The sequence below is a fragment of the Muscardinus avellanarius genome (genome assembly GCF_963383645.1).
Source record: "Muscardinus avellanarius genome assembly, chromosome: 14".
Taxonomy (NCBI): Eukaryota; Metazoa; Chordata; class Mammalia; order Rodentia; family Gliridae; genus Muscardinus; species Muscardinus avellanarius.
Window position 1 is genome coordinate 49,590,821 of NC_137800.1, and position 15,524 is coordinate 49,606,344.

Here is a 15,524-nt window from a genome sequence, read left to right on the forward strand (position 1 = left end):
CAGATGTATAGGACCATTAGCAAGTGTTTTAGGGAAAAGTGACTAGATACTGTCAGATTAAGAAATTCAGCTCAAGTTAAAGTATCTAGTAAAAAAACAAAAAAAAATTAATATAACTGAGCCAGGCTCTGCCTTACTTTCTTACTTAATCTATAGAATATCCACATTATATAGGAACTATTATTATACTTGTTTCTCAGGCAAAGTGATAAACACACAATTAAGGAACTTGCCAGAGATATGACTATAATCTTGTTTAAGAGCCTACACATGTATGTATATTAGGGTGTGTGTGTGTGTGTGTGTGTGTGTGTGTGTGTGTGTGTGTGTTTTGTGCATGTGGGCACGAGTGCCTGCATAAAAATAAAAATTAGAGCTAGTGGTGTGGAGGCCTATTTTTTTTTTTTTTTGGCGAGTCTGGGGATGGAACCCAGGGGCATTTGACCTCCGAGCTCCACCCCCTGCCCTATTTTTTATTCTTTATTTTGAAACCGGGTCTCACTGATTTGCAGAGGGCCTCACTAAGTAGCTGAGGCTGTCCGTGAACCGCGATCCTCCAGGTCTCAGCCTCCCAAATGCTGGGATTACAAGCCTGCGCCACCATGCCCGGCTCGAGGCCTATGTTCTAATCCTACCATAGTATATATACATAGTTTGACATAATGTCTTTGAGCTTCTGATTATTTGTTAACAAATGAATAGAAGATGACTTAGATCAAATAGCTCCAACTTTCCTTCAGGCTTTGAAATTCTGTGATGTTTTATTTATTTATTTATTTATTTATTTATTTATTTATTTATTTTGTAGTACTGGGGATGGAACCCAGGGGCATGCTACCTCTGAGCTATACCCGCAACCCTATTTTTTATTTTTTATTTTGAAACAGGGTCTCACTGAGTTGCAAAGGGCCTTACTAAGTAGCTAAGACTGCCTTTAAACCATGATTTTTCTGTCTCAGACTCCCAAATGCTGCAATTACAAGTGTGTACCACCATGTTAGGCTTATTTAATTTATTTTAAAATATTTTTTGTGTGTATTTAAGGTACTTAAGGTATATAGCATGATGATATGTTATATGTAGTAAAATGGTTACTTTAGTGAAGCAAAATAACATACCCATCATCTCATATGGTTATCCATCTTTTCTAAAATCTCTTCATTCAGCAAAATTCCATATATAGTGCTTTTCTGTTAATTATAGTGCTCATGCTGTACATGAGATTTTTGCATTTGTCTACCCTACATTTATGATGTTTGCTTTTAAACATTTTGCTCAAATGAACCCCAAGTGAGGGTAAGCATAGGTGAGCATTATTAATAAGAAAGATGACATGTATGTGGGCATTATATTTGCTTAAGTCTTGTTATAATAACATTTTAATTAATTAATTTATTTATTTATTTATTTATGGTGGTACTGGGGTTCCTGAAAGCCCTTCTACCTCTGGGCTACACTCCCAGACCTATTTTATACTTTTTAATTTTTTGAAACAGGGTCTCTTAAGCCAGCGCAGCTGACTTCGAACCTGCACAATTCTCCTGTCTCTGCCTCCCAGGCGCGGGGATTACAAGCCTGCACTACCACGCCTGGCTATAATTACAGTTTTGTAAATGTAATAATCATGATACTAAAATTCATTACTTAGCTATTATTGGCACATGCTTGTAATCTCAGCATTTGGGAGGCTGAGGCTGGAGGATTGCAGTTCGTGAACAGCCTCCGCTACTTAGTGAGGTCCTCTGCAACTTAGTGAGACCTTGTTTCAAAATAAAGAATAAAAAATAGGGTAGGGGGTATAGCTTGGAGGTCAAATGCTCCTGGGTTCCATCCCCAGACCTGCAAAAAAAAAAAGAAGAAAAAAAAAAGAAAAAATAGAGATCAGATTATAGACTCTTGTTAACTGATACTCTTGGAAGCCTTTATTTCCATCTGTTTTTAGGCTCTGCTACATGTGTCTCTAGTGGGAACTTAGTCTACTTTACCTGGTTTCATTCTAGCTTCCTTTTTCAAAGGATTGACCTTAAGTAGGCTATTTTGGAAATCTCTGTGTTAGAAATAGTAGTCAATGACATAATTGTATTAGTATGTATCAGTGATATGATTTTTTGTGTGTCATATACTTGGGAAGATTTTTAAGTATTAAAGCAATATGTCTTTAAACTTAAGGATTCCTAAATGTCATTTCTCTACCTGTTTTATTTTTAATTTTTATTGGTACATTGTAGTCATATATCTTAATGGAATATAAGATGGTAGAGGCATAAATACACACATCACTTATTTAGCCCTTTTCCAGTTTCCACCTCATTCTCTGCCTTCTCTCCTCATGTTTGGCTTAGTGATTGATATTTCTGTGAATGTACGTCATGTACATTAGAGAATTTCCCTTTTCCTCTCTCCCGTTACCCCCAGTTAGGCTTCCTTATTTACTCATCTATGGTTTTTCCTTCTTTGTCTAGAGTTCTTCCTATGAGTCTTTTTCTCCCTAGCTTTTGCATATTAGGGAAAGTATCTGATTTCTTACTTGTGTGTGTGTGTGTGTGTGTGTGTGTGTGTGTGTGTGTGTGGTGTTAGAGGTGGAACCCAGGGGCTTTTCTACCTCCGGGGTATACTCCCAGACCTATTTTATACTTTATTTGGAAATAGGGTCTCACTAAGTTACTAAGTTGCTGAGAACCTCAATCAGTAGCTGAGGCCAACTTTGAACCTGTGCAATCCTCCTGTCTCAGCCTCCCAACTGCTGGGATTAAAAGTGTATGCCACCATGCCTGGCTGATTTCTTACTTTTTGTGACTGACTAATCTCATTTAGCATAATATTTTTCAGTTCCATCTATTTCACTGTAAATGACATAATTTTGTTCTTCTTTATGGTTGAGTAAAATTCCATTGTATACATATCCCATAGGTTTGTAATCCATTCATCTGTTGATGGACATCTTGTCTGGTTCCAGAGTTTAGCAATTGTGAATTCTGAGGCTATGACCATAGATACACATGCATTCGTTTGGTAGTTTGGTTTCCTTTTTTTTTTTTTTTGGGTAGATACCCATCAGAGATATTACTGGATCATATGGTGGTTTCATTCCCATTCTTCTGAAGATCCTCCATACTCTTTTCCAAAGTGGTTGCACTACTTTGCAATCCCACCAACAGTGTGTTAGAGTTCCCACTTCTCCACATCATCACCAGCTTTTGTTGTTGTTTGTATTTTGAATTTTTGCCATTCTAGTTGGAGTTAGGTGAAATCTCAGGGTAGTTTTGATTTGCATGTCTCTGATTGCTAATGATATTGAGTATTTTTCATGCATTTATTGGCCATTTGAATTTTTTCTTTTGTGAAGTGTCTATTTAGTTCACTTGCCCATTTTTGATTGGGTCATTGTTTTCTTAATGTGGAGTTTCTTGTGTTCTCTGTATATTTTAGACATTAGTCCTTTATGGAAGGAATAGTTGGCAAAAATTTTCTCCCATTCTCTTGATTCTGTTTTCTTTGCTTTACAGAAGCTTTTCAGTTTAATGTAACCCCACATATTGATCTGCCGTTTTAGTTTCTTGTGCCTTTGGGGTCTTGTTGAGAAAATTTTTACCTGTGCCTATGTGTTACAATGCTCGACCAATGCCCTCTTCAAGGAGCTGCAAGATCTCTGGTCTGATTTCCAAGTCTTTGATCCATCTTGAATTGACTCTTGTGCAGGGTGAGAAACTGGAGTTTATTTCCATTTTTCTGAATTTGAATAATCGGTTTTAACCATGGTTCAACACCATTTGTTGAAGAAGCTATAGTTTTTCCATTTTATGTTTTGGGCCCCTTTGTCAAAAATCAATTTATTGTAAGGGTGTTGATTTGTTTCTGAGTCTTCTGTTCTGCTCCATTGTTCTATGTATCTGTTTTTGTACCAACTGACTTTGGTAATTTAATGGGTATTGTTATGAATCTGTAGATCAGTTTTGAAAGAATGGCCATTTTGATGATATTTATTCTGCCTATCTAAGAACATGAAAGATCCTTCCATCTTCTAAGGTCTTCAATTTCCTTTTTTAATGTTTTATAATTTTCTTTGTAGGGGTCTTTTATTTCCTTGGTTAGGTTTATTCCTAAGTATTTTATTTTGGGAAAACAAATCAGGAAAGATTTGTCTTTGCTAGTCCTGAGAATTTGTGCTATATAATCTCTATCAACAAAAAATGAATGCCTCTTGATACTTATGAAGCTAGTTGTTTGCTGGGTTCCTTTTTAACATTCATAAAAAGAAAACACCTTCAGACTCATATCTATAAAAGTAGCAGATTAGCCTTTGCCTCATATCCTGCTTTTTACATGACATGTAAGTATACATCTGAAGAGCAGACTTAAATCATATCTAGAACCCTGGCTGAAATAAAGTTTGAGAAATAGTTTGTAACTTCCCAGATTGTGCAGCAGAAGAAGTGGATAGAGGTTAGAATGGCCCTTGAATTACCATCTGCCATATTCACTTCAAGTACATTAGACAGAAGCAACTGTGGGCTTTTCTACCTCTGGACTATACTCCCATGTAATTTATATTTTATTTGGAAATAGGGTCTCACTAAGTTGCTGAGAGCCTCACTAAGTAGCAGAGGATGGCTTTGAACTTGTGTGATGCTCATGTCTCAGCCTCCCAAGTGCTGGGGTTACAAGTGTGAGCCACCATGGCCGGCTCTACCTTACATTTTTAAATGTATAGGATGAAAGAAAGAGGCAAAGTGAATGGAAAAGAACTTTATAGGGAGTGTAGGTGGGCAGAGTAGCCTTTGTTACAGGAGAAGAGAATTTGCACAGAACAGACTTCTCAATGTTTCTAGAAATTAATGACTATGAAGAGTCTCCCATAACAATTTTTAATTCACTTAGGAAAAAAAATACCTCACAACATCAACTCTTTAACATGTACCTGTTTTTCCTGGTGTATCTCAGTGAAGCAGCCATATCACATGATTAAACTTAAAAGCATAGTAAAAATAACCATTCAAGGAAGCCATGAATTGTTCCAAGAGTATCAGGTTTCATTATCTTTTTTTTTTTTTTTTTTTCCGGCACTGGGGATTGAACCCAGGGGCATTCTGTCTCTGAGCTATACCCCAGCTCTATATTTTATTCTTTATTTTTGAAACAAGGTCTCACCAAGTTATGGAGGGCCTCACTAAGTAGCCAAATCTGTCCATGAACCTGCAATCCTCCTGTCTCAGTCTTCCAAGTACTGGGATTATAAGCATGTACCACCACACCTGCCTCTCATCATCTTTTAGCATTCATGGTTTCAGAATTGAGCTGTACATTACAGTCACTTTTTAAAACAATACCATATGTTAATCAAAGATATAAGATATAAATAGCAAAGATTAAATATTCCAAACACATATCCATACCTATACATTGGGAAATACAAGTAATATGTAGAACATATTAATAATTAGTAATAAATAGACACACTATTTTGATTTTATATTTATTTCTGAGTTTGATATTCAGAACAAGCAGGATAACTTTTTTTTAGGCTTTTTAAAACTGAATTTTTATTAAATTCTAAGAATTAATACATTGATTTGTCTTTTTTTTTTGCATTATTGGGGATGGAACCTGGGGCATTATACCTCCGAACATCACTCGTATTTATTTATTTATTTATTTATTTATTTATTTATTTATTATATGGTACTGGGGTTCCTGGAAACCCTTCTACCTCTGTGCTATACTCCCAGACCTATTTTTTTTTAAATTTATTTGGAAACAGCGTCTCTTAAGCCAGAGAGGCTGGTTTCGAACCTGTGCGATCTTCCTGTCTCTGCCTCCCAAGCGCGGGGATTACAATCATGCGCCATCATGCCCGGCCTTATTATTTTTATTTTTGATACAGGGTCTCACTGAGTTGCAAAGTAGATTAAGCTCTCCATAAATTGTGATCCTCCTGTCAGCCTCACCAATGCTGGGATTACAAAGTGTGTGCCACCATACCCGGCTTGATTTGTCTTTTATTTGTCTATTTAATTGAATATATCTTTAGATAGTGATTTGTTTCCTAATTTCAGAGTTCTCAGCGTATTGCAGATAAATATCGCAGTCACAATTTCTTTGGCTCTGGGAAGGATCAACCGGAGAGTTGGTGGAAGGCCCTTTCCCGTCACCTCATAACTGAAGGCTTCTTGACAGAAGTTCCTGGTCATAATAAATTTGCAAAGATTTGCACCCTTACAAAAAAGGTAAACAGTTTAGAAATCTACCTGTTTGACTTAGTTCTTCTCATTATACATTAAGATTCTTCTTGCTTTTTGTAGGGTAAAACTTGGCTTGGTAAAGCCAGTACAGAACCTCCTCAGAGACTTATTGTTCAGGGTAATGGAGAATTACATCAAAGGAAGTTTCTTCAACCAAGGTATTTTTTTAGTTTCTTTGTTGTTGTTGTTGTTTCTTTGTTTTCTTTTTTTGCCTGTTACCTTTGTGGTTTTGTTGGTGTTTAAATGATTCAATTTATACCAATTTATAGTTACCATTCAGGTAAATGAACTGTTTCTTTTTTATACTTTAATCAGTTTGAGGCAAAGGATCTATGAGAAAAAGATAAATCATAGAATACTATATTGATTGATAGGAAGTAGCTGGCCATCATATTTAGAAAGCTTTTTTTCCATTGATTTAGCCACATTGAGATGAATCCTGAATAATTCACATACTTCATCTTATATGTAGAAGGTGGGAATGGAATATACTTGTTTCCTACTTTTTAGTGTCTTTACATGTGATTGATCATGTATCAGTTTTTTTTTTAAACTGCTTCCTTTTAAAATTAGTCTCCAAGTTGTTCAAATTTCAATGTTGTGAGTCTCCAAGGGATAATATCTCATCTGCTTTTCTGAGAGTGGGGTATGATTCATGATTAGATAATTGAATTTTAACATTTGAGATAATTTTACTATTTTTCAGTTCTAAAGCTGTATCCTCAGGCACTGAACAGAATTCCTCTAATCAAATACCAGTTGAATCAGCTACAGAGAAGGTTTGTTTTAAAGATGTGGTTCTTATTAATTTCATTCCTTATTAATGCAACTCCTATTTTAAAATGTTATATGTTTATTTCCTCTAACTAAGGAGAAAAATGTCACATAACAAACCATAAATTGGAAATAGAAGTTGTATGTACACAGACAAACATGAGAGACATGATTCTGGAGCCAATAGAATGAAAAAATATGAGCAAGTAGCTTAGTTTGATTCTTTTGAGCCTATTTGGTAACTTATTTGACTTGGAGTTTTTAAACAATATAATACTGTTAGAAAAATAAATCAGATTCCTAAATATTCTTATGAAAGGTATCACAACATACAAATATAAATGCACACACTCGCACATATTTTATTATTTTATTGGGATCTTAGCTATGACAGATTAAATACTTAACCCACAGGCTAACTTTAGTTAGTTAGAACATGGAAAATGGACAAATGTGGCATAGTTTCCAGTGTGCTTTTTCTGGGGTGTGTGTGTGTGTGTGTGTGTGTGTTGTTTGTTCTGGGGATTGAACTCACTGAGCTATACTCTATCCCTTTTTATTTTGACACAGTTCTCATTAAGTTTCCCAGGCAGACCTCAAACTTGCCATCCTCCTGTCTGAGCCTCCTGAGTGCTACAATTAGAGGCATGCACCATAACACTTGGCTATTGGGTTGTATTTTTTATATCTTTAGAATCTTAGCAATTGATACCTTTAGAGTTTACTTTGAATTGGTTTATCTAATAACCTGGTTAGAGGAAAAAATGTTACAGTGAGATTTTATATCTTTTTTTCCTTTATATTTAAATGCTTATTGAAACCTCTAATTTTTTTAAAATGGATCTTTATATTTTGCAAGCAGTCTAACTGGAAGAAGATGTATTCTTACAAAGCACCTGATAAAATGTCTTCTGGGAGTAATATTCTTAAAAAAAGGTATAGAGTTCTAAGTTTTTATTTTATATACATAACATTATCAAGACTAGTTTTTTTTTTCTAAAGGGAAATATACTATCAAATATTGATCTATTTCATTGGCAAAAGGGAGTTAAAAAATCATAAACCTTCAGTAATATAATTATTAAAGCTGACCCATATAATGGTAGTATTAATATTAATTTAATAGCTAACATTTATTAGGTGTTACTGTTTGCCAGATTCTATGTTAAATGCCAAGATTTTCATATGAAATGTGTCATTTAGTTCTTACAACAGCCATGAGTTAGGTACTATAATTTCTCCCTATTCTGTAGTTGGAGATACCAAGGGTTAACTAGCTTGTTCATGAGCATACATTATCAGTAATGGTAGAGATGGCTTTCAAATCCATATTTATCTACCGCTAGCATGTAACTACTATTATTGTATTTATATGAAATTACCTACTTTATTTTCAAAAAGAATTATTGGGAACATAAGATGCTAAACATAAGAATGAGAAGAGGGTAAAAGCAGTGTACCTATTGTACTTGTAGGCTCTTTGACTTGTGTTGAAGGCCAAAGCTTCTGGCACAAATGTTCAACATTGCTGTTATAAGCTCAAAGACACTGATAATATGTGAAAGAGTAAGTGTGGCTGTATTCCAATAAAACTTTATTTGTGGATATTAAAGCTTATATTTTATATAATTTAGCATGTCAGAATGTTCTTCTTTTGATATTTTAACCCTTTAAAAGTGGTAAAACCACATTTTTAATTAATAGCCCTAACCAAAATAGATGGATATGGCCTGTGGACTGTTGTGTGCAACCGCTGATTTTTAACTTTGTTGTGAAGGCAGTGGATTGCAGGAGGGTCAGAGTTGTAGGAGCATAAACAGGGAGGCTGCTGCAGCGGCATTTTTAAGAGACGTTGGCAGCATAGGTAAGGAAAGTGGCAGTGGACATGGAGAGAGTTGTGTGTATGTATGTTTCTGTCACTCAGTACTCCAGTGTGATGTGTAATTACAATGTACCAAATAAAAGTACATAAAAAAGATATTTAGGATAGGTGGTGTGGGGTGGGGACTGGGGATTGATCCCAGGGTATCACACTTGTTGCCAGCACTCCAGCACTGAGCTCTAGCTTGGAGACAGACTTGTTAGGACTAGGTGATTGAAAGGACAGGTGGAGTAAAGACAGTGGAGGGCTTGAAAATGACTTCAATTCTGTCTTTGACTGCTGGATCATTCTTCCCTTCACTGGAGAATATAAGGGAACAAGGAAACGGGTGAGAGATTGGTAATTTAGAGGCTCAGGTTAAAGTCCAGGTTAGTGACAGACATACTGAGTTTGAGATAACTGTGGAATGGTCCAGAAGTTAATTGAAATGTATGGACTTAGTGTGCAGAAGTAAGCAGGATGCTTGTATATTGATAAACATTATTTTAAAATTCATTTAAATTTTCACCAAATAATACATATAAAAAGTCAGTTAGTACTTAGAGGCTTATAACAAAGCATACCAGACTACATCCTTCCCAAACACACTGTTCTATTCTCAAAGCAAGCATTCTTAAATCTTCTAGCTGGTTTCTCTGGTACTTGCCTCCATATTTCTAAGTGATATGCTTAGGCTACTTTTTATTTTTTATGTTTTGCAGGTCTGGGGATGGAACCCAGGGGAATTCGACCTCCAAGCTACACCCCCTGCCCTATTTTTTATTCTTTTTTTTGAAACCGGGTCTCACTGAGTTGCAAAGAGCCTCACTAAGTAGCTGAGGCTGTCCTCGAACCATGACCCTCCAGTCTCAGCCTCACAAATGCTGGGATCACAAGCGTGCAACACCACACCTGGCTAAAGCTACCATTTTTTATATAGCAAGTTTTGAAATTTTCTATTGACTTCCTGTTGGGGTAGATTTTCCCTCTTATAATCGTACCAACGTAATATTACCACATAATATTTCTGTCCTTTAGTCCTTTAGACCTTATTACATTATATTACAAGTTTTGGTCATATTAATGACCAAATTAATGATTTTACATTATTATTACCACACAAATATTATATACTACTAAGCCAAACTTGTTGTGGCCACCACCTTTATTTTTCCTGGTGTAAATAACTTTTTCTCTTTTTTTCTTTTTCTTTCTTTTTTTTTTTTTTTTTGTGGTACTGGGGGTGGGACACAGGGGCTTTTCTACCTCTGGGATATACTCCCAGACCTATTTTATAATTTATTTGGAAACAGGGTCTCACTAAGTTGCTGAGAGCCTCACTAAGTAGCTGAGGTTGGCTTCAAACCTGTGTGATCCTCCTGTCTCAGCCTCCCAAGTGCTGGGATTACAAGCATACACTATCACACCCGGCCTCTTTGCTTGATTTTAATATTCCTTTTACTAATTTTTATTTTCTTCTATATCAATTTCTTTTTGTTTTTTTTTACTCTATTAGAGAGTTCCTTTACTTTTTAATGCCTTCAACCTACTGAATATTGAATTTTAGTTATCAAATATTTAATTGCTAAAAATTCTTGTTTTTTTAATACTCTTATTTGCATTTATTTAATCCTGAATTTATTCCTGAGCCATAAGTTTTTATTTCTTCAGTTTCTTCTGGGATATCTTTTTCTTCTGTGCAACCTCCTCTTCTGCTTTAGGCATAATCTGCTCCTTAGCGAGAATCATCTCAATGTGGCAGGGAAGCTCCTGTACAGGTTAATCCTTCCATAATCTCTGTAAGTTCAGCGGCACATCTTGGGGGCTTTGTTTACCTGAAGATGTTTGATGACCAGAAAATCAACATCTAAACCCTTGATTTCAGCATTGTGGTCTGCATTTTTAAGCATGTGCAGCAAAAATTCAGCACTCTTTTGGGCCACTGACCCTGTGTCCAGCCCCAGTGTCTGGCCTGGACACCTATCAACTCCATCATTATAACGATAGAATGGCACACATTACAAACTGCTTTATTAAAGTTACATCTTTCAGATAGTTAGTAGCTTTTTTTTTTTTTTTTTTTTTTTTTTGGTGGTACTGGGGTTCCTAGAAGCCCTTCTTCCTTCGGCTATACTCCCAGACCTATTTTATATTTTATTTGGAAACGGTCTCTTAAGCTAGCACGGCTGGCTCCGAACCTGCGCGATCCTCCTGTCTCCGCCTCCCAAGCTCAGGGATTACAAGCGTACGCCACCACACCCGGCTAGTTGGTAGCTTTTGGATATGCATAACCTTTATGGGCTGGGCAGTTTCATGGTGTTCTTAAAATGAACATGTCGATTTGAACCTCTTGATTTGCATGATTTTGTGGAGTTTCCTGGATCAAGAGAGTAGTGAATCATTTTCGCAAACCACCTTAAGTGGCTTACAGGAACTCTTATTATCTTTATGTTTCTTTAATAATGTATACATTGATACATTATAGAGATGTTTATTGGATACACTCCTTTCATGGATACACTCTCCATTTACCATATGATATTCACTATAGATTTAAAATTTTTCTTTTGTGCACCTCTGATAGTACTCATAGATAATACATTATTAAACTTTTTCAACATATATTTCTGCCTCAGGAATATTACCCAGAATTTTGTCATTATCTACAATAATAAAATTACTTTTGTGATTATATGCAGTATATACAATAATACAATTACTTTTGTGAAATAGTAGAAAGTCATTTTGCAAATAGCACATTGGTGAACATTCTGTAAATACTAATACATAATTTATTTATTTATTTTTTTTATTGGTGCACTGTATTCATACATCATAGTAGGATACATACTTTTGTAGACATACATGCACACTTTTCCCAGTCAGCCCCCACCCAATCCCCACCCCATTCTCTCCCTATCCCTCCCTCCCATGCTTGGCTTAGTAGTTGACATCTAGTATTATAGCAATTTATCCAAAATTAAAAATGATAATCTCACATAACAGTTTCATTTGTCTGATACCAAGCTTTTGATGACTTAAAGATAACATTTAAATATTTCCTTTTGCTTTCTTTCTTACCAGAGAATATTTTTTTCTATTTTTTAGGTGAAACTATCATATATTTATATATTTATTTTTCAGAAAAAAATCTATCCTAATATGGAATATGGAGTCTAGGTACCCACAACGATCTTGAAAAAGAACAAAGCTAGAAGATATATATTTTCTGATTTCAAACCATATAAAGCTACATTAATTGAAACAGTGTAGTAATATTCTAAAGGCAGATATATAAAACATTGGAGTTAAATAAAAGCCTAGAGCTAAATTCTTCCCTATATTGTCAAGTTATTTTTGACAAGGTTTCCATGATCATTTGGTGGTGAAAATGATAATCTTTTAACTAAATATTGTTAAAAAATAATTACATGGAAAAGAATAAAATTGGACCCTTACCTAATCCCATATACAAATATTAACTCAAAATAGATAATAGACCTAAATATAAATCTTAAGACTATAAACTTTTAGGAGAAAATCTGGGTCATAAAACCTCACAACATTGAAATTGGCAGTGATTTCTTGGTTATGATTTCAATGGCACAGGCAACAGAGGAGTATACAGACTCCCTAAAAAAAAAAAAAAAAAAAAAATTGTATATCCAAAGACAATGTAAACAGAGTTAACAGTTACTAATAGAATGGGATAAAATATTTCCAATTGCTATATCTGAAGGTATATTAATATTCCATCTAGAAATCCTAAAAATTAACAACAATAAAGGCAAACAATACCCTTTAGAGATAGGTAAAAGACTAACATAAATAATGAATCTTCACAGATAACCAATCTTAGTTGTCTGTTGGATGGAAAATCTTGTTTCTCTGGTTCTGGTGTGTGTTACCTATTTCTTCTTTTTTTTTTTTTTTTCTTTTTTTTTTATTGGTGCACTGTATTCATACATCATAGTAGGATATATACTTTTGTAGACATACTTGCACACTTTTCCCAGTCAGCCCCCACCCAATCCCCACCCCATTCTCTCCCTATCCCTCCCTCCCATGCTTGGCTTAGTAGTTGACATCTAGTATTATGGCAATTTATCTAAAATTAAAAATGGTAATCTCACATAACAGTTTCATTTGTCTGATACCAAGCTTTTGATGACTTAAAGATGATATTTCAATATTTCTTTTTGCTTTCTTTCTAACCAGAGAATATTTTTTTCTATCTTTTAGGTGAAACTATCATATATTTGTATATTTATTTTTCAGAAAAAAAATCTATCCTAAAATGGAATATGGACTCTAGGTACCCACAACGATCTTGAAAAAGAACAAAGCTAGAAGATATATATTTTCTGATTTCAAACCATATAAAGCTACAATAATTGAAACAGTGTAGTACTGTTCTAAAGGCAGATATATAAACCGTTGGCGTTAAATAAAAGCCTAGAGCTAAATTCTTCCCTATATTGTCAAGTTATTTTTGACAAGGTTTCCACGAACATTTGGTGGTGGAAATATTAATCTTTTAACTAAATATTGTTGAAACATAATAATTACATGGAAAAGAATAAAATTGGACCCTTACCTAATCCCATATACAAATATTAACTCAAAATAGATAAAAGACCTAAATATAAATCTTAAGACTATAAACTTTTAGGAGAAAATCTGGGTCATTAAACCTCACAACATTGAAATTGGCAGTGATTTCTTGGATATGATTTCAATGGCACAGGCAACAGAAGCGTATACAAACTCCCTAAAAAATAAAAAAATATTGTATATCCAAAGACAATGTAAACAGTTAACAGTTACTAAAAGAATGGGATAAAATATTTCCAATTGCTATATCTGAAGGTATATTAATATTCCAACTAGAAATCCTAAAAATTAACAACAATAAAGGCAAACAATACCCTTTAGAGATAGGTAAAAGACTAACATAAATAATGAATCTCCACAGATAACCAGTCTTAGTTGTCTGTTGGATGGAAAATCTTGTTTCTCTAGTTCTGGTGTGTGTTACCTATTTTTCTTTGTAGTTAATCTCTTTGAGTATTTTCTCTAGCGCTGGTTTTGAAGACATAAATTCCTTCAGTTTCTGTTTGTCATGGAAGCTTCTTATTTCTCCATCTAATTTGATAGAAAGTTTTGCTGGGTAGGAAATTTTTGGCTGGAAGTTGTTTTCTTTCAGAATTGGGAATGTGTTACTCCAAGCCCTTCTGGCTCTCATGACTTGGTTTGGGAAGTCTGGAGTGATTCTAATTGGTTTGCCTCTGAATGTCACTTGGTCCTTTGTTTTTGTTGCCTTTAAGATTCTCTGCTTGGCTTCCACATTGGTCATTTTGACAATTATGTGGCGTGGGGATCCTCTTCTCCGATCCTGTCTAAAGGGAGTTCTATAAGTTTCCTGGACCTTTGTATCAACCTCTTGCTCTATGTTTGGAAAATTTTCTGCTATTACTTCTTTGAAGAGATTATTGATCCCTTTGGTTTCACTTTCTTTTCCCTCCTCTATTCCAATTATTCTTAGGTTAGCTCTCTTAAAATGGGCCCAAATTTCTTCAATATCAGATTCCTGCTGTCGGATATTTTTTTCTAGATTAGAAACTATGCGTTCATATTTGGATTGCTCATCTTCTAAGAGTGAGATTCTGTTCTCCATGTGTTCTAATCGGTTGTTTGTGCTTTGAATTGAGGCCTTTACTTCATTAATTGCATCCTTTATCTCTTTTTGGCTCTCTCTGAGTTCTTTTCGAAGCACCTCTATTATTTCTACAGTTATTTTCCTGATTTGATCTTCTAGAAATCTCTGATTTTCTGTTTTATCAGGTTCTGATGTTGTGGGGTTGTGGGCATTAATTGCTCCAGTATTATTCCTCTTTCCCATGATTTCCGATGTTTGTGCCTTCTCTGGGTTCTTCCCTTGGGTCACTATGACTTCCCTTAAGGTGTTCTGGATCTCGAGTCAGTAGTATCTCGGACCCCACTACTCCTTTACTGGGTTTTATCACAGAGTCTCTGACCCAGAGAGTCGATAGAGGCTGCTTTAGACTGTGGGGGGTGCCAGGTTGCAAGTTCTCCTATGGTGTGATATCTCTGCCACTGCCCCTCCCCCACTGGGTCAAGTCCCAGGGAGTACATTACTGGGATTTCTCCTCTGTGGCCCGCAATTTGACTCACTGTTCTTGAGTACGCAGATGTAGCTGTACTGGCCTCGCTGAATTCGCTGCTGCTGCCGCCGGTGGCATTATGGCGCCGCTGCTACGCCCTCAGCTATGGGGCTGGCGTTTTTCTTCTTGATTTTGATTTCTACTCTGAATCCCTGCAGCGTGTGCTGAGCTCAGCCACTGGGAGCTTTAGATGCTCTCTGCGTGGAGAAATCCCACCTAGCTGTTCCACAGTGGCTCACCTCGGCTTGCTGTAGGCGTCCTGTGAATTCGCCGGTGCCTCCGGCAGTATGGCGCTGCTGCCGCGTCTGCAGCGTCCTCGGGCGCGAGGCCGGTGTATCTCCTCTGTGGCTCTGTTCTCAGTCCGCTTTCTCTCTGGAGCCTGGTGATTTTTTGTTTCACTGGTGATGGTGTTTTCTGGCTATGAAAGGCGCTGAATTTGTGGTAATGGAGATTTGTTGTTAGCGG

At 35.8% G+C, this 15,524-nt stretch overlaps 1 protein-coding gene and 1 pseudogene across 2 annotated transcripts in view; one reads left to right on the forward strand and one right to left on the reverse strand.

Annotated features, from left to right (window-relative positions):
- The window catches only part of WRN (WRN RecQ like helicase), a gene marked incomplete at both ends in the record, with an annotated part of 136,466 nt that overhangs the window by 94,574 nt on the left and 26,368 nt on the right, over positions 1-15,524 (forward strand). The window contains 4 exons of the mRNA XM_080710251.1: positions 6,054-6,224; positions 6,300-6,397; positions 6,946-7,018; positions 7,876-7,949. Coding sequence (XP_080566377.1) covers positions 6,054-6,224; positions 6,300-6,397; positions 6,946-7,018; positions 7,876-7,949 — 416 coding nt within the window. The remainder of the gene's footprint in view (positions 1-6,053; positions 6,225-6,299; positions 6,398-6,945; positions 7,019-7,875; positions 7,950-15,524) is intronic.
- On the reverse strand, positions 10,513-11,276 carry LOC308273060 (large ribosomal subunit protein uL22-like; annotated as a pseudogene). The gene is made up of 2 exons: positions 11,124-11,276; positions 10,513-10,937 (listed from the first exon to the last, which is right to left on the reverse strand). The product of its transcript is annotated as a large ribosomal subunit protein uL22-like (transcript).